This window comes from Phocoena phocoena, chromosome 2, assembly GCF_963924675.1.
Source record: "Phocoena phocoena chromosome 2, mPhoPho1.1, whole genome shotgun sequence".
NCBI lineage: Eukaryota > Metazoa > Chordata > Mammalia > Artiodactyla > Phocoenidae > Phocoena > Phocoena phocoena.
This window is the reverse complement of record NC_089220.1, coordinates 11,371,062-11,390,356: the sequence shown is the minus strand read 5'-3', so window position 1 is coordinate 11,390,356 and position 19,295 is coordinate 11,371,062. Positions and strand designations below refer to the sequence as shown.

At 51.3% G+C, this 19,295-nt stretch overlaps 1 protein-coding gene across 1 annotated transcript in view; it reads left to right on the top strand.

The window, feature by feature from the left end:
- The window catches only part of RIN3 (Ras and Rab interactor 3), an 85,912-nt gene that overhangs the window by 19,043 nt on the left and 47,574 nt on the right, over positions 1-19,295 (top strand). Inside the window, exon 3 of the mRNA XM_065871638.1 lies at positions 1,189-1,306. Coding sequence (XP_065727710.1) covers positions 1,189-1,306 — 118 coding nt within the window. The remainder of the gene's footprint in view (positions 1-1,188; positions 1,307-19,295) is intronic.

Here is a 19,295-nt window from a genome sequence, read left to right as displayed (position 1 = left end):
GGGCTTTCTCTAGTTGCGGTGAGCGGGGGCTACTCTTTGTTGCAGTGCGCGGGCTTCTCCTTGCAGTGGCTTCTCTTGTTGCGGAACACAGGCTCTAGGCGCGTGGGTTTCAGTAGTCGTGGCACGAGGGCTCAGTAGTTGTGGCTCTCGGGCCCTAGAGTGCAGGCTCAGTAGTTGTGGCACACGGGCTTAGTTGCTCTGTGGCATGTGGGATCTTCCTGGACCAGGGCTCGAACCTGTGTCCCCTGCATTGGCAGGCGGATTCTTAACCACTGCACCACCAGGGAAGTCCCAGAAGCATCGTTTTCGACTAGAGTAAACCCACAGGAGAAGAAAGGGCAAGTCCCTCCCTGGGCAGGATGTACAGAACAGAGAGCGGCTGCATGGCGTGGGGTCTGGAGCATGGACACCAGCATCCAGGGCTGAATCCCAGCTCTGCCCCTTTCAGCTGTGAGGGCTTCGCCAGGCAAAGCCTCCAGGGTATGTCCTAGGGGCCAAGCCCATATGGGTATTTCCTCAGTTGATCTTCACACCAGCCCGAAGAGCCAGGTCCTCTTAAGGTCAGAGAGCGCCTCAGTTTCTTCATCTGTGAAGTGGGGATAACAGCAAAACGCACGTCACAGGGTTATTGAGAGGATCAAGCAAGTGAATGTATGCAAGGTACTCATAACAGTTCCTGTCACAGAGAAAGCTGTGTATATTAGTTATTTTTGTTTCCATGGGGGAAAAATAGTGTGAATTGACTAATATCTATGATTGTTTCCAGCAGCCTCCCCCAGGGCATACATGTTGGGGTGTGAGTTGAAATTCAACCCGTCCATTTGAGCTTTTCCAAGCGTGACCCTGGATCACTGCCTGTACCAGATTAAGCTGATTCCAGACCCGCTCCCCTCCCCCAACTAACCAGCATCTCAAGGGGCGGACTCAGGAATCCGTACTGATTTAGTTGACACCCCCCCCCGCCAATGGACAAATGAGAAGTTGAGACTCAAGGAGCCAGGGCACTTGGGCCACGTGACACATGGCTCTTGGGGCAGAACCCCTAGTTCTACCTCAAGATGCTAGACTCCCCCACCTTGCCTTTTTGTTTCTGGAACATTCCAGATGACTTCCATCTCACTCTTGTCCTTCTGAATAACCTCCCCCCCAAATCTTTGACTCATGGAGTTCCCCCTTCCTCCATTGCAGACGTTCCTGGTCCGCCGGGACAGCAGCTTGAAGCACCCGGTGCTCTGTGTGCACTTCCCTTCTCCAAACGAGAGCTCATCCGCGGTGCTGGAATACACCATTAAAGAAGAAAAATCAAGTGAGTACCATGTCCCCGTTCTGCCTGGAGCCACACAGCAGCGGCAGATGCTACACCCTGTAACCACAGACACTCCTCCCAGGCCAGAGGGTCTAAAATTAGAAGAAGGGGGAAAGCTTTCATCCGCTGAAGTTATTTGGCCCGGTTTGTTTTGAACTCGGTTTATCACTCAAAGTCAATGCGAGTTTCCACTCACCCATGTCACAGCTTGATGGCTGTGCTTCCTCAAGGCCTCTATGATGTTTCCTCTTGTAAGGTCATGGTGGAGAAAGGGAAGAAAAAGAGAGGACATGTCTGGGCCCCTGGGTCCTAGTGACAGCTCAGCACACACTCAAACCATGATCTTGGACAAGTCACTAAACCTCTCTGAGCCTCGGTTTGCTCATCTGTCAAATGGATATAATAGTCACTTCCTGTCTGTATCACAGAGCCTTTGTGAGGGTCAAATGGGCAAGCACTTTGAAAGACAAAAATCCTGTGTGCACCCAGGGCTGCCAGGAGCAGGCTTGAGCCTCCGTGGAAAAATGTTTGGGGACTCCCAAACAAGGGTGGGTTTGTACGCAATTGAAAGGGTTTGGGCTTCCGAAGCCCCTCCTCTCGTGGGCCAAGCCAGGTATTCAGATCCAAAAAGCTTGTTGAAAGAATCTGTAGACTATTCCAAGCACCGGCTTAGATCCTCTTACAGATTGATCCAGGGATGTCAGGAGCTTTTTACTCTTGGCTAGCAGCAGAGTGACAGCATTTAAAGAAGGTAAAATATTTAAGTATTTTATAAATATTATAAGTATATGATAGAAATATATACTTTAATCATATATTTGCATAATTAAATGTTATATAAATATAATAAATATTTTTAAAATATTTATTAAATATTTTAGGGTGCTTGTTTGTCAAGAGACACTTGTGCCCGACACTGGGAAGATGCAAAGATGAAAAAGACAGAGCTCTGGCTTCAAGGCTCTCCCAGTGTAGTTGGAGGGTGGGGGGCAAGGTGGGTGGGAGAGACACAGACCTCAACACTTGCTGTGCAGTGTGACAGATGTAACTGCACAGGGACCTCTGGCCGAGGGGCACAGAGGATGCAGACCACGGTGGGAAGGATTCTGGGAGGGTGTCAAAGAGGAAGGAATACAGGCTGGCTCCGGGAGGGTGAGGATATTAGTTCAATTAAATGCTGCTTTTCTAGCTCCAGAGGTGGAGGAGAAAGCAAAAGCAGGGGCAGTTTCCGGTTCTTGCCGTACACTGAATGGGCGAAACAGTTCCCTCATTCGTGTATTCAACAGTTGATTATTAAGTGTCTGCTCTGTGTCTCAGGAGCTGTTCTACCATTGGGGACACAGCAGGGAACAAAACACAGTCCCCGCCCCTAAACAAGTGTGGAGAGTCATGCTATGGAGAACACATAAGTGGGAAGATTAGCCAGCTGTTGCAATAACAACAAAAATGTAATGGGTTAAACCCAGAAGGGGCTAGTTTCCCAGTCATGTGCAAGATTCCTGGTCAGTGGGGAAGGCTCATTCAGGGACCCCATCTGGAGCATGCAGCCCCCAGTTTCTTGTGGTTGACTCCATGCCATAGGCTGGAAGGCGAAGGAGGAGGCTTGTGGGCGGGTCTTACCTCAATGCCTGAAAGTAGGTGTGTCACTTGTGCTCACATTCCATTGGCCAGAACTTGCTCACATGGCCACACCCAACTGCAAGGGAGACTGGGAAATGTGGTCCAGACACCTGTCCAGGGAGACGCAGAGGGCCTGAATCTTGGTGAACTGCTTGGAGTCTGCTCTCTGGGTAAGGGGTAAGGAGTGTGTGGCGTTGTTAATTTATACAGCAACCCTTAATGACTCCTGCCTTACAGCATCCAGCGGGGAAGACAATGTAGGGATCTCAGAGAGGAAGGAGGGTGTTACAGTTTCCCCAGACCAAGCATATAGCGCCCTCTGATGACTGCAGAAGGGGTGAGGTTGTTTGGGGCACCGGGGGCTGCACAGTCCCTGGGTGTGCTTTTGATCTCCTGGGAGAAGAGACAACCATCAGCCTGTCTGCTTATGGTCTTGTGCAGTCCTGCGACTTATTGAGAGTAACCAGGCTGTCGGGGACTTGGCTGCCCAGACACCAGGTATCTACAATCCTTTAGAAGTCCAGGAGCCAGTTGTGCTCTTGAATTTCAACACCAACATTAGGAAAGTAGCTGAAAGCAGGGGGTAGCATTGTGCTCTAGAAATGGAAGGAGGGAGCGTTGCTTCAAGGGCAGGCTGACCAGGGCGGCTTCTTGGAGGAAAAGGGAGTTGGGCTGGACTGACGGAACGTCTGGAAGTTCTGCTTTCCTCCTTTGTCCCTGTGCTTCTTTCTCCACCTCCCTGCCGCATCTCCAGGGTAATCTCTTCTAGGTCTTGCCCAATCCAGCGACAACCTGGCTGCCTCAGGCTTTTGGAACTTGGTCAGGAAGCATGCACAAGCTCTATCTACCCCATGCAACCAGGATGTCATGTCTGGCTATGTGTCTCATTTCTGATTAGGAGCCCAAGGAATAAACCAAGGTGTTCGGGATGGAGGAAGCTTCCTTCCCTGGTTTCCTGTCTTCCTCCCATGTGGTAGAATCCCATTTTTCATTTTTAAACCTTTAAAAATTTATGCTCAGCTTAGCTGAAAAGAGCAAACCAAACATCCTTTGTGAAACATAACTGTTCCAAATCACGATTCGTGTCCATTCGCTGTGACCACACAGATGCCATAAGTTTGCATGTGTTTCATTTCGCTTTTTAAATTTTACTCCACTGCTCCCCAAACCTCAGACCCCTGAGATCTTCCCCCAGAGAAACCAGACAACAGCAAGAAATCATCAGGTCGTGTGTTTCTTTGCCATGTTGCCTCGCTGCTTCCACCTTTGTCCTACCTTTCTGTTCGGTACCTGCCTCCTGAACATGGTGTTTGAGCACGGACCATGGAAGCCACACAGCCTGTGTCGGATCCGAGCTCTGCCTTTTACCACCTGTGTGACCTTGGGCACCTTGCTTAACCTCTCCAGGCCTCTAAGATGGGGGTGATAATGGTGCCTGCCTCCCAGGGTGCTGGAAGGAGGAGTTAGTGTGTCTGAAGTGCTTGGGGTGGGTGGTACCCAGAGCACCACAGAGGGTTATAATTGTGTTGTGGTTCTTGCTGTTATAATTGAGCCTCCTGCAGGATTAAAGCAAAAGGAGGAGTGGAATAAGCCGACACACAGGGTTCCAAGGCTCTGGGTAAATCACAGCCCAGCATGTGGGGCCTGCCTTCTAGTCCCTCATGGGAGGAAGGAGCCACCAACTTCCTCAGTGCTCCCGTGGCCATGGTGGCTGCAGTTGGGGGGATGGCCTGAGGAGGAAGTGGGCAAGGGAAAGGCCCAGAGCCTGGAACCGGGACCTTTTGCTGGGGTTCCCCACACAGAGCTGAGGTGAAGGAAGGAGACAAGGGGATCCCCCGAAGTGGATGGTCAGCCTCATCTGTGACCCCACTCCGTTTGCTCTGAAAGGGAAAGACCCACGTGGACCACCTCTGTGCTTCTGCGTGCTTGGGTCATCCTCTAGCTCCTTGGGAAGCGTTTCTTGGCAAAACTCTGAACCAGTCAGCTCAGGCTAGTTATGCTGTGGTGACAAGCAGCCCTCCACTGCAGTGGGTTGTACACACACAGCACTGCACCCGCAGTAATGTGAGTGTGTTCCTCACTCACGTTACCTGTCAGCTGAAGCTCTTTACAAAAACATTTCACTCTGCAATCTGGGCTGAAAGAGCAGCACCCAGCTGGGGGCAGAGGGAAGGGAGAGAGATGGGAGCCGAAAGGGTTTACTCAGAGGTGGCAGGTGTCACTTCCCATCACATTTCATTGGCCAAGCAGGTCAGATGGCCAGGTCAGACTCAATGGGATGGAAAGTATGATCCTCCCATCAGCATGTGACTAGCAGGGAGGGGTAGCGACTATTTTGAACAACTGTTACCATCTACTGCATCCCCGATCCCCTTCTGTGCTGCATCAAGGTGACAAGAAGGCTTTGCGCCGTCTGGGTCACCACTTGGCTTCATCAGGGACCCTCAGAGGCCAGATGTGTGTCTGGCGGGTGGGGGCAGAGAACCGGCAGAAGAGACATTGGCTCAGGGGATATAGGAGACGAAGGAGCAGGACACGGGGTAGATGGAGGCTAGTCCCGCCTCCAGGCTCAGCCCTGCCCCTTTATGGCTGAAATTAGCCACGTGGCTGGGGCACACTAGCTGCTTTTTCATTAATCTGCACCCTTGAAGACGGTGGCAATGACACATTCATGGGATGGCATTTTCCTGCTGGCCGCCAAATAACAGAAAACCAGTTGGCCCCATCTGTAGAAGAGGAGCTGTGAGACAGCGGCGGATGGTGTGGTCTGGCCCCTACAGGAAGTGACTGCCTGGTACTTGGCCTGAGCCCCTTGGCCGAGTTTCGGGGGGCAGCCCCACTTCACTCCCGGCCTGTTCCCTATGCCGGACTGACCCCTGGCTTTAGAAAGGCTGGCCTGTCGAACTCAGTTAGGATTTCTTCTTGCCCTGAGCAAATCTCCCATTCTTAGGGCTGAGGTTTTAGGCCAAGTAGTTGAATCGGATAGATACACTTGCGCTTGGGAACGGAGCCCATCTCGTGGGCACACGCGGTGAATGTTGTGTTGATTGGTGTTGATGATTATCACCACTGGACTAGGGGGACCTTTTAAACCGAGGAGGGGAGAAATTCTAGATGAGTCCTCCTGGGCAGTGGAGATCTGTATGTACAGGAGGGCAGAGTGTCACCCAAATTGCCTTTGAGGTCCACACGGGAGATTTGCTTTCTGTGCTCTTGGGTTTGACCCTTTCACCAACTGACCCATTATCCTAGAAGGAGATTGAACCTGTATTTGGACCAAAATGTATGAAGTCCATAGAAAGGTAAGGAATGATTATTATTAAAGTCAGGGTTGGTGTGGAGAAGGCAAGCTCTTGATATTTTATCAGGGAGCCAGTACTGCCTCGTGAGTGAGTCTTGTGCTCTTGTCAATGCAAACCTCTTTTGAGAGCATGAGCTTTGGAAAGGCTGACAGTTCTAGGTTTTTATTCTGTCCCTGTCACCTTCCGATATCAGGCAAGTTACTTAACGTCTCTGTGCTTCGGTTTCCTCACTTGCAAAATGGGAACATCTGCAGCACAGCTTTCGGAGGATTGATGAGTGAACTCAGGTCGGGACGTGGGACAGCGTTGCCTGGCACAGAGGAAGCACTCAGCATCGTGCTGTTGTGACTGAGAATAGGAAATATATCCATGGTCTTCATTCCCTGGCACAGAGCTCCTAAGACCTTTGAAATGTCCTAAGTGACAAGAGCCATAACTGTCTTGAGATTCAAAACAAGCCCTTTCAACCACACCTGAGTTCATGTCCATGTGGTGACTTTTGGAAAGTGCCTAAGGATGGGGACTGGTTGCCAGGGAGACCAACCCTACGATTGGAGCGTTGGAACTTTCGGTTCCACCCCCAGCCTCTGGGAAGGGTTGAGTCAATCACTGATGGCCAATGAATTGATTGGTCATGTCTGTGTAATGAAGCCTCTGTAAAAAACCCAAAAGGACTGGATTCAGAGAGCTTCCTGTCGGTGAACACATGGAGACTGGGGAGACTGATGCGCTCCGAGAGCACGGAAGCTCTGCACCCCTTCCTGCTTACCTTGTCCTATGCATCCTTTCCATCTGGCTGTTCCTGAGTTGTAACCTTTTATATAAACCACTGATCTTGTGTGTAAATGGGTTTCCTGAGTTCTGTGACTCACTGTAGCAAATTAATTGAACCCAAGCGGTTGGAACCTCCAGTCTGTAGCCGATCGGTCACAAGCACAGGTGACAACCTGGACTTGTGATTAGTGTCAGAAGTGGGGGGCGGAGCCGGAGGGGGAGAGTCTCGTGGGACTGAGCCCTTAACCCGTGGGATCTGACACTGTCTCCAGGTACATGGGGTCAGAATTGAGTTAAATTGTAGGACACCCAGCTGGTGTTGGAGAATTGCTTGGCGGTGTGGAAAAAACAGACATTGGGATTGCTGTCAGGATGGAAGTAGCTCTAACATCCTAGTGTTGTCTCCTGGACAAAATGAAGACGTTTGTGGGGAAAAGCTATCACAGTGTCTGAGTGTAGTAAGCACTCAGTAAATACTAGCAGTTATAATTAGCTGTGGAGGTTGAGTAGCAGGCGCTCAGACCTCAAAACCATCACTTCCTTCAGCACCTTGCTTCTGCAGGACTCCTCTGAGAAGTTAATTCATTCTGTTTATCTCGCATCGGTCATTACCCATGGAGGTTTTGGTTAGAAAAAAAAAAAAAAAAAAACTAACCACAGTTTGTATCTTTCTGTTTTCAGTAATTCCCTTTTCAGCCTCCAAAATTGGGGTTGGTCCAGGAAAAACTTACATCACCAGCTAGTTTAACTCCAAGAACCTGATTGTAAAACTTTGGTGAATTTGTTTCTGTTTTTTTGAAAATAGATTTTGAATCATAGTGGTGCATATATTTTTTAGCCTTCCTTTTTCACTAAAACATTTTATTACGAGCTTTCTCTGTGTTATTAAACATTTCAAAGACTTTATATCCAGTGAACTGCATGCTGAGTGACACTTACGAAGGCGTCTGTAAGACATGGCCCCTGACATTGGCCCAGTGGTGAGACAGACACACACGCATTTAACCAGAAATGCAAGTCAGACAGTCCTAAGTGCTAGAATGTAAGTGCGCACTTTGAGGGCACCAGGAGTTTGTCCTGCTCTGAGACAATGGAACACGGGGGGAGGTTTTGACAGAGGTGGGAGGAGGATCTAGGACACATGGCCTTGGAGCAAGAGAAGAGGGAAATGGGTTGAGGGGGGAGGGGATGTCTCATGCCAGCACCAGGCCCTAGTGAGTGGCCTCAGCCTGTGTGTACGGTGACTGCCACCTTCAGGGCCTTTGCAGGTTCAGAAAACGTGTCTAAGGGAAAACAGTCCAACTCAACTGTTGCAGAGAGCTGGGGGCCTCTGCACAGCTACCCCTCTTTTAAGGGTGACTACAGAGGGGTCAGGCACCTCCTGGGCTTCCTGTCACAGGAAGGCTCTGCGTGTGGATTATTCATATTTGTGTCTGGAGCTCCCACCTTCCTTTCCAGCTGTTTCTGCCTCCTTCTGCCACCCTCCATGAATAGCTGCTCTCTGGAAGTTCTCTAGCCGAAAACAGATTTATACTGACGTGTGAAAGACTAACACCCCCGTAAAGTACTGCTCCCGGCCATGAGGGTGCGTATCGCAGTAGAAATAAAGTTATTGTACTGATGTTACAGGGGTGGAGCGCCAGGCCTCAGCCAGCAAAGAGTGGGAGTTAGTTTGTCCTGGCTGTCCTGAAATAGCAGAGCAGGGGGCACCTGCTCTAGTTAAGGCGCATCTGGCCTCCAGCATCCTCCCCACGCCCACCACCCGCCCAGGCTGGCTGACTTCCCGAGGAGACTACTTAGGTTGACGGTGAAGTTTCATGATGCATCTCTTTTTTTTTTTTGCAGTACGCGGGCCTCTCACTGCTGTGGCCTCTCCCGTTGCGGAGCACAGGCTCCGGACGCGCAGGCTCAGCGGTCATGGCTCACGGGCCCAGCCGCTCCGCGGCATGTCGGATCTTCCCGGACCGGGGCACGAACCCGTGTCCCCTGCATCAGCAGGCGGACTCTGAAGCACTGTGCCACCAGGGAAGCCCTCATGATGCATCTCTTGCCTGATCTCGCCTGTTCGGGGCAGTCTCTCCTAGGTTATCTCCACGTGGAGGCCCCCCCCTTCCCAGAAGAGGAGTAATGGCTGCATCCCCATCTGGCACAACCTGCCCCCTTTCTCTTCTCCTCCTCTACACTCACCGTGTCACCCCACCTCTGTGCTGTTCTCAGGGGGTCGAAGCCCACTCCTCTGGGCCTGTCAGGTCTTCTCATCTTCTTTGTTGTCCATTTCATATTTTCCTGCCTGATTTCCCTAGCTGGCTGAGAGGGTAGAGCTTGTATCTGATACAATATCCGTGGTCCCCATAGCCTAGCAGAGGGCAGGGCCACCGCTCAGCTGGTTAATCACACCTCACACTTGTGCAGAGAGACGGCCTGGTCTGGAAAGACTCAGAGAGTGGGCTTTGAACCCAATGGACCCAAACTGAAACCCACCCCTTTGCTTTCATCAGCTGTGAGGTCTTGGCAACACTGCTCAGTCCTCTACCTCACTAAGCCTTGGTTTTCTCAACCGTGAAATGGCTTCATAATTGTAACGATGACTGACTGGAACTGCATACAGTAGGCGCTCATAAAAAGTTAATTGCCTCTTCCCCTTCTCTGACTGCCCACCTTCCCCCTTGGCATAGGTCTTGGGGTCAGAAAACCTGGATTTGCATTTAGTTCTTCTGCTTAACTAGCTCTGGGAACTCAAGCAAGGTGTTTGACTCCTGGGCCTCACTTTCATCAACCACAAATAGGGTTAAAAATGCCTCCAAGGGACTTCCCTGGTGGTGCAGTGGTTGAGAGTCTGCCTGCCAATGCAGGGGACGCGGGTTCATGCCCCGGTCTGGGAAAATCCCACGTGCCGCGGAGCGGCTGGGCCCTTGAGCCATGGCCGCTGAGCCTGCGCGTCCGGAGCTTGTGCTCCGCAACAGGAGAGGCCACAGCAGTGAGAGCCCACAGCAGTGAGAGCCCACGTACCACAAAAAAAAAAAAAAAAAAAAAGGTGCCTCCAAGGAAATTGTTATGTGGAATAGACAAGAAAACATATCTGTCAATTTGATTACTGTGTGTCTTGGAATGTTCCTCCTTGGGTTTATCCTGCCTGGGACCCTCTGCGCTTCCCGGCTTGGGTGGCAGGGAAGTTTTCGACTATAATCTCTTCAAATATTTTCTCGGGTCCTTTCTCTCTCTCTTCTCCTTCTGGGACCCCTTTAATGCGAATGTAGCTGCGTTTAATGTTGTCCCAGAGGTCTCTTAGGCTGTCTTCATTTCTTTTCATTCTTTTTTCTTTATTCTGTTCCGCAGCAGTGAATTCCACCATTCTGTCTTCCAGGTCACTTATCCGTTCTTCTGCCTCAGTTATTCTGCTATTGATTCCTTGCAGTGTATTTTTCATTTCAGTTATTGTGTTGTTCATTTGTTTGTTCTTTAATTCTTCTAGGTCTTCGTTAAACATTTCTTGCATCTCTCTATCTTTGCCTCCATTGTTTTTCTGAGGTCCTGGATCATCTTCACTATCATTATTCTGAACTCTTTTTCTGGAAGGTTGCCTATCTCCACTTCATTCAGTTGTTTTTCTGGGGTTTTATCTTGTTCCTTCACCTGGTACATAGCCCTCTGCCTTTTCACCTTGTCTATCTTTCTGTGGATGTGGTTTTTGTTCCACAGGCTGCAGGATTGTAGTTCTTGCTTCTGCTATCTGCCCTCTGGTGGATGAGGCTATCTAAGAGGCTTGTGCAAGCTTCCTGATGGGAGGGACTGGGTGGTGGGTAGAGCTGGGTGTTGCTCTGGTGGGCGGAGCTCAGTAAAACTTCAGTCGTCTTGTCCACTGATGGGTGGGCCTTGTTGGTTGTTTGGCCTGAGGCAACCCAGAACTGGAACCTATAGGCGCTTTGTTGGGGCTAATGGTGTACTCTGGGAGGGCTCACGCCAAGGAGTACTTCCCAGGACTGCTGCTGCCAGTGTCCTTGTCCCCACGATGAGCCACAGACACCCCCTGCCTCTGCAGGTGACCCTCCAACACTAGCAGGTAGGTCTGGTTCAGTCTCCTTTGGGGTCACGGCTCCTTTCTCCTGGGTCCTGGTGCGCACAAGACGTTGTGTGTGCCCTCCAAGAGTGGAGTGTCTGTTTCCCCCAGTCCTGTCAAAGTCCTGCAGTCGAATCCTGCTGCCCTTCAAAGTCCGATTCTCTAGGAATTCCTCCTCCCGTTGCCGGACCCCCAAGTTGGGAAGCCTGACATGGGGCTCAGAACCTTCACTCCAGTGGGTGGACGTCTGTGGTATAATTGTTCTCCGGTTTGTGAATCACCCACCAGCGGTTATGGGATTTAATTTTATCGTGATTGCACACACACCCCCCATCTCACTGCAGCTTCTCCTTTGTCTGTGCATGTGGGGTATCTTTTTTGGTGAGTCTCCAGTGTCTTCCTGTCAGTGGTTGTTCAGTAGTTAGTTTTGATTCTGGTGCTCTCGCAAGGAGTGAGCACACATCTTTCTACTCTGCCATCTTGAACCCAGTCTCAAGAAAACATATTCAAACATATCTGAAACCTGGCAGAGATGCAAGAGTGAGCTGAATACCACTGCATCCATTCATTCACATGTATACATAGCTAGCATCTGTTGAGCCCTAAGCTCAGATAAGACCAAATTCTGCTCTTAAAAGGGTCACTTGGGTAGCTGAGTGGGTTGAGGCAAGAGTGGAAGAAACAAGGCAAAGTGCTTTCGCGAGTGCTTTGTAGTTCTCACGGCATTCCTGTGCAGAGTCTTGCTCTGGGAGGGGCGCCCCATATTCAGGACTCCTAGGGAGATGTTCCTGGGGGACTCAGCTTTGGGGTTTTTCCCCAAAAGGGAAAGCTAACTGTCACCTCTGAGCACTTCTGAAGCACTTCCCAGATTTGCTCGGCTCTGGAAGCTCCCAGACAGCTTCACCACCAGGAACAGTGACAGCATCGTCGGTGTGAACGTGTGCAAAGCCGTGGCAGGTGTCAATAAATAGGGTTCTAATCTGGCTCCCTCAGTAACTTGCTGTGTGACCTTTAGCAAGTCACTCAATGTCTCTGGGCCTCCTGTGAAAAGGGACCCCTGACCTCACCAGGCAAGAGATGGATATAAAATGCCTTAGAAGGATGAAGCCCCACACAGAGAGAAGGCGCTGTTCTTGGTTTGCCTTGCCCCAGACATCCCAAGCACTTGGATATAAAACCTCACCATAGTGGAGGAAAATACATGTTGTTCAGTGTCCCATGCAGCCCCGCTGGCCACTTGGGAAGCCACAGTATAATGCCTGTCCCACCAACTTCTCCTTCCTGCCCAAACTATTTAAGGAAGCAGTCAGAGGTGAGACCTTCTGGAAAGTTCTGTAGAAATGGACTGGTGACTTCGGTGTTTTTTGTGTGTCCGTCTCCCTGGATCTGTTGAGAAGCAGCGAATCGTTTGCTCTGCTTTTATTGGCAGTCCTGAGCCTGTTGCACACATGCTGTGTGCTTATTGCTGTCTCAGCCTTGGTTTTCACAGCGGAAACTTTCAGGGAACTTCCCGTCTTGGGGATGTTCCTTTCATGTAGTCATTGTTCCCAGTCCAAGGTTGCCCTGGGCAACCCCCAGGTGAGATCCAGTTCCTCATTTCTAGGCCCTACCCTTGAAATCTTAGAGCCTTTGGCCCCCAGTTATTGGGGAAACTCCCTGTGTACCGGGCCCTGTACCAGACTCGCTGTGTATCAGGCACAAGGTGGGCATTCATGGAAGCTGTTCCTCTTGTCTTCACCATGGCCCTAGGAAGCAGGTGCTAGACCCCTATTTTGCAGCTGAGGGAATTGTGCCCAAGGATGGAACAGGGATTGAACCCGGGCCGTCGACTCCACGTTCAGAGCGGCTTCCTCTGGGCCAGGCTGTTTCTTGTCTCGCCTCTCGTGGTCCTCGTGCTCGTGGTGCTCCAAGTCAGGGAGTGATGGGGGGTGCCCCTTGGGAGATCGAGCAGAACATCACCAAGTATATGCAAGGACTTTGGAATCGCCCTCAGAGTCTGAGGCCTCAGCTGAGATTATGCCCAAGAGCTTTATGTTTATTGCACAGAAGAGAAAGCTGGAGAGAAGGGCAGACAGAGGCTGGACGGCTTCAGTAAGGACAGCCATGGAGAAGACTCAGTGGGGCCACCTGAGTTCCGGGCCTCTTAGCAGTTCACCCTCTTGATGACCATCGCAGGTGGGTTTGTCTCTGACCCGCGGTGTTGGTGGCGCACCAGAGCCCAATCATTCCAGCCCGTGAGACTGCTCTTCCCAGCTCTGCGCTTGAAATCAACATGGTGGGACTATTTACATCATGGAAATTGGCAAGTGCCATAAAATTGGGGCTTTCTTTCCCTGGAGAGCCGGTTGTTAAACATTACCAGCACACCACTGCTCAGTTTCCTCGTCTATAAAATGGGGACAGTAGTGCCCACCTCGTGGAACCATTGGGAGGGGATGTATGTGTGAGTATTTTGCAGACTAAAGCATGATGTGTGTGTGTGTAGATGTGATGTGTGTATTTATGTAGTTTGTTGTAATTCTTACACAAAAAGCTGTCTCTTTAAAAAGTGGTGGGGCTGTATCTTTGCAGAAACAGGAAATAAGTTGGAACCAGGGAGTGGTACAGCAGGTGTGGCATAGATTCCCCGGGGAATCGGGAGTAATGTGAGACTATAAACCGATCCTGGGATAACATTTGAGATCGTGAGGTCCTCTGTAGTGGAAGCCTGAGGGGCTCGTTCGTACTGGCTTCAGGGTTCCAAGGACCAAAGTCCTGTCAGTCATTGAGAAGACGTGGTGGAGTCCACAGTTTTCTTTGTGGCAGTGGCAGTGGCTGTAGTTTTGAAAGAGCCGACACGTAGGCAGCCCTGGATGTAAAGGCTGCTTTGTCGCTTACTAGCTGGTTGAACCTGGGCAAGCTCCAGAGCCTTTTTGAGCTCGGTTTCCTCATCTGTGACATATGGGTTTGGGGAGACCCGTGGAGAGGGGCTTGTGGGTCTTGGCATCCCTGGACTGTATATTGAATTTGTGTTGGTTCCGCTCTCTCCTGGGGCTCCCTCAGAACTCCGTTTTCACAACACTGTCTTAGGATTCCAGGTGGACCCCTGGTCTGCAGAATGTGGCTCAGGGGTTGATACAGGAAGCTCCCTCTGTGCAGCCCGACCTAGAATGTTCTCCCTGTGCCTCTTCCTCTACTGAGTTATGACGTGGAATATTTATTGAGAACTTTGCTGGGTACAATGAGAGATTCTAAGGAAGTGGGATGCTGAGAGCAACCATTCCCTGAGCCTTTTATATGAATTAACTCATTTAATCTGTATATCAGCTCTAGGATACAGACGCTATCATGAGGCAGATTAAAAATAGCTGTGCTTTTTTTGACACTCCTCCCATCAAGAGGTGGGGGGCTATGGCTCCTCTCCTTGAATCTGAGTCAGGCTGGGACTGCTTTGGGCAATAGAATAAGGCCAAAGTGACACTATGGCAGTTCCATGTGCAGCTTTTTAGAGAACTGGCAGCTTCTGCTTGGACTGGGAGCCCTGAGTTGCCATGTAAGAAGTGTGATGACTCTGAGGCCACCATACTGGAGAGGCCCAGAGATATATGGACAGGGAGAGAGGCCCAAGGAGGCCTGCTGAGTCTAGCCTTCCAGCTGTGCCTGCCAAGGCACGGGCATGATTAAAGGCTTCCTGGACCCTCTGGACCCGACCAGTCCCCCGCTGAGTATCAGCAAGTGACCTAGTCAGTGCTAGGAGCAGCAGAAGAGTCTTCCAGCAGAGCCCTGCCCAAATTCCTGACCCAGGAAATCATGAGCTACAATAAGATGGTGGTTGCTTTATGCCACTAAATTCTGCAAGGAGTTTATTGCATAGCAGTAGATACCAGAACAAGTACTATCCTATTTTACAGATGAGGAAACTGAGGAAAAGAGAAGCTAAGTGGCTTGCTCATGGTCACACACTAGTAAGTGGCGGGGCCAGGATTTAAACCCCAGCAGCCTGGCTCCCCAGCACGTTCTTGGCACTGTGTCATACTACTTGCTCTTAACTTGAAAACATGGCTCTGCTCCCAGGGAAACTTCTATCTCCTTCGGGGTGCAAGGATCACACACACTACGTAATTAGAGAATCGCGTGAGACATTTCACTTATTCTTTTACTCGATTTAAGAACACTAGACCCTAGGGATACAGAGGTGATGATATTAAGAAAATGTTAGGATTTTACTGCCCTCAGAGGTAGGACCCCACCCCACCCCAACGCTGGAGGGTGAGTGAGACCCCAGGAGGCCACCTCTGGGGAGTGAGGACATGTGAGCTGTGTCTTGAAGGATGAATAGAACTGTCCCGTTTGGATGAGGGAGGAAGAACATGTGAAGTGGTGGGACGGGATGTGCAAGGACTTGGAGTTTCAGGATGTTGGGGTCCGTCCAAGGGACGTGGTGTCAGCTGGAATGTAAGGTGTGCGGAGGGAGGGACAGGCAGAGAATGGGACCACTGGCCAGAGCTGATCACAGTGGGGCGTGCACCCAGGTCTTGCCGCTCAGCCTTTATCTAAATGGCCACAGAGAATGGGGCCAGGCTGGGGGCGGTGGGGAGGAGATCTGATGCTCCTTTTAAACAGAAGTCCCATGCCACTGGGGGCAGCACGGAGGCTGGAATGCAGGGGAGACCTCCGGGGGCGAACACCAGTGGGGACTCAGCAACCGTTTAGGGGCAGCATGTGGGGCGTGGAGAGGAGGGGCCCCGGCCAGAGATATCCAGGAGGAAGACTGACAGCCCAGTTGGCAGAACTGGTTGAGGAGGGAAGAGGAGCCTATGTGTCGGGGACCTGTGGCAGCGTCACCCCAGATCCAGGGGAAGGGTGGTTGGAGGGGGTGACAGCAGGGAACACGGGGAGCCACCGTGCCAGCGAGAAAGAAACCCACCACCATCACCCCGGTGCCTGGAGCGGTGCCTGGCACATAGTAGGTGCTCAGTAAATATTTGATGAATGCAAATTGAATAAACCCCTGGGTCCAGGCCTCTGGACGGAGGGCAGAGCCTGGGGTAGAGATCTGAGAGTCTCCAGGGGTGAGATGCTAAGCCTGCATTGTCCCCCTGCGATGGTCATGTCCTGTGGGTTCAAGAGGCCCGTTTCCACCTCTGTGCTTAGAGATAAGTCCCCTCTTCTTACTGGGCGGTAAAAGTGCCATGTGGTAGTTAAAGGGGAACTTGAATTAGATGACGGCCTGGAGAAACCTAAGACTCTGAATCTAATTGCCGGAGGACTTTGAGCCCTGACCCCTAGTGGGTCACGGGAACGTCCCTGTGCCCACAGAGATGCTTCTTGTGGCAGCAGCAGTCGTGTTCCTTTCCCTGTCCAGGGGCATTTATGGTGATTCAGGAGAGCTCCCAGCCCTATGCCTGCCGGGGATTTGGGGAATGGGGGCGGTTCTATAAATAACACCCCTTTCTTCCACTCCTGCGTTCAGAGCCAGTGAGGAAATAGAGGGTCAGAACATCAGCTTTCCTACTGATGGACTGATTTGAAGGAAGCAGTTGGACCTACAGCTGAATTCAAGTGCCCTAGCATCACTCCCCTCATGGAATTTGTTCCCTGAAACTGCAGGCCTCCCCCTGGCAAGGGCCAAGCCTGCCCCAGGGCGCTTACACCGGGGCAGGCGAGAAGAAAGCTGCCTCCTGAGGCCAGCTGGCTTGGTCTTTACCAGCAGGTGTTTCAGGAGCATCTCAAAGCAAGTGAAATGTCAGTTGACTTGAGACTGGTCCCTTGTTCTTGACTCCACACTCAGTGGCTCTGCGCTGCTGGGGAAGCGGACTGGAATGTGATTCCTGTGAGGCTGAGGTCGTGGATTCTGAGTCGTAGCGGACACTCCGGTCTGGCATCCAGTTCCGTTCCAGCGCTGATGTCGGGTACCCACCACGTGCAGGCAGCTCTAGGTGTCGGCATCCACAGGGCCCCTGGGTCCCTGCCGGTTGTCCTAGGAGCACAAGCTGGTTCTCCCTCTGGTGCTGGGTTTCTGAAACTCAGTACTCGACATTTGAAGCTGGATCATTCTTTGCTGTGAGGGGCTGTCCTGTGAGCTGTAGTATGTTTAGCAGCATCCCGGGCCTCTGCCCGCTAGACGTCTGTAGTACCAACCCCTCCCCATTCCCCCCAGCAACCTAAGATGTGTCTGTGCACTGCCAAATGTGCCCTGGGGGGTAGATTTGCTCCTGGTCAAGCACAGCCGACGAGTTCGGCAACCATGAGCCACGTGAGACTACTGAACACTACAGATGCGGTGAGTCTGAACTGAGATGAGCTATAAGTGTAAAATACACACCAGATTTGAACACTTCGTATGAAAAAAAGAACGTGATGTGTCTCAGTAATTTTTTTATATTTACGGTTTGTTGAAATGATACTATTTTGAATATGTTGCGTTAAATAGAATATATTATTAAGATGAATTTTACTGTTTACTTGTTTCTGTTTACTGACATGGCTATGAGCAAATTTTGAATCGCACACGTGACTCGAATCATATTTCTACTGGACAACAGGGTCCAGAGAGCCAGCGGCCCGGTGTGCTGGGTGAGGTCACGGGCTGCAGAGTCAGGCTCGCTGCAGGTCACATCCTGGTACCACTTCCCAGCTCTGTGACCTTTGGTGAGCCGCTTAACCTCTCTGGGTCTCACAGCTCTCGTAAGTGGCAGTCACGTTCTTCTAGACCGCAGATAAAAGTTCCGAAACTCTGAGGTGGGATGAACTTTATAAGCTCCTGAAGTTGAAGCTGGGTTGTTTTCTGGGTGGGGTAGTTTCTCGATGGGTCCTCCCGTGGCCCTCGGGGCTGTTCTTGCGATCAGGGTGATGCCCTGGGCCACTTCCCTTTCCGCCTGTCCTTTCTGCTCCCAGAGAGAGCCATGTTTGTTCCTGATGGGTACAAGGAAAGATGCCTCCCCGCCCCTACAATCTGAGTAGAGGAGCTGGCTGATTGCTTTCTTAGCCTTGCAGCTTGTTCCCTGTGGGTAATTCAAGCCCTGGGATGGCGGGCCTCTGCTCGGCATCTCTCCTCCACCCCTCCCTGTTCCTTCCCCCCAGACACCTCCCTGTTGCTTACTCTATTTATTCTTCCCCGCCATTTGGCAATTCGCACATCTGTCCAATGTCTCCCCTTCTATTTCGGCATCTGAACCTATAAATAGTTCCCAGGCAAAGTCCCATCTGCATTGTGACAATTCATTCTGTATTCCTTTTCCCAGACCGAAATCCTCATCTACACGGTTGCTGAATGCGGAAGTGCACCATCCAATGAGAGGCATTTTTTTTTTTTTTTTTGTGGTACGCGGGCCTCTCACGGTTGTGGCCTCTCCCGTTGCGGAGCACAGGCTCCGGACGCGCAGGCCCAGCGGCCATGGGTCACGGGCCCAGCCGCTCCGCGGCATGTGGGATCCTCCCGGACCGGGGCACGAACCCGCGTCCCCTGCATCAGCAGGCGGACTCTCAACCACTGCGCCACCAGGGAAGCCCGAGAGGCATCTTTTATTACAGCTTGGACAGTGTCGTGGCAGTGGCTGCAGATGTGGCGGCCAATGTGGATTCAGAGATAATGCTTTCAATAATGGCAAGACCGGTTAAACACATGGGGTGATCCAGGCGAGGCCCTGGATCTGGGAAAGAAGGAAGGGCTGGCCCTTGCTTTCTGGGATCTTCATTCTGGGCCAGAGTCAGGCCTGTGAACACATCATGAGCATGTAGTCATGCTCTGCAGTGGAGCGTGTGTCCAGCCCTGGGGCCAGAGGGAAGGGAGCATAGTTCTGTGCAGGAGGCCCTCTCCGAGGGTAACACGGGGCCTGCCTGGTGACTGAGGAGGTGTGTGACCCATGGGAAGGCGTCTCTGTTAGCTGACAGGTGAGGGAGTCACACTGAGTGCATTTGGGTGTGAAGCACCGGGATGCCCTCCCTGTGCCCCACGCCACCTCTGCTGAACAGAAGGTGACTAGTGCTCCAGGCTCCCGGGCTGGTGGTACCTGCTCATGGCTGGCTGTGCCCTCGGGCCAGTTACTTCAACTCTCTGAGCCTCAGTTTCCTTGCTTACGAGGATAATGGAGTTGTCATGACGATTAGAAATACAGAGGCTAGAACACAGTAGGCACTTGGTAAATGGTAGATGATATTATTATTGTTGTTGTTAAAACTTTGAAAATGATGACCCTCTGTCACTAATCAAGAGGCTCAGATCTGAGCAAAGCCCACACTGCAAAGTTGGAAGAAG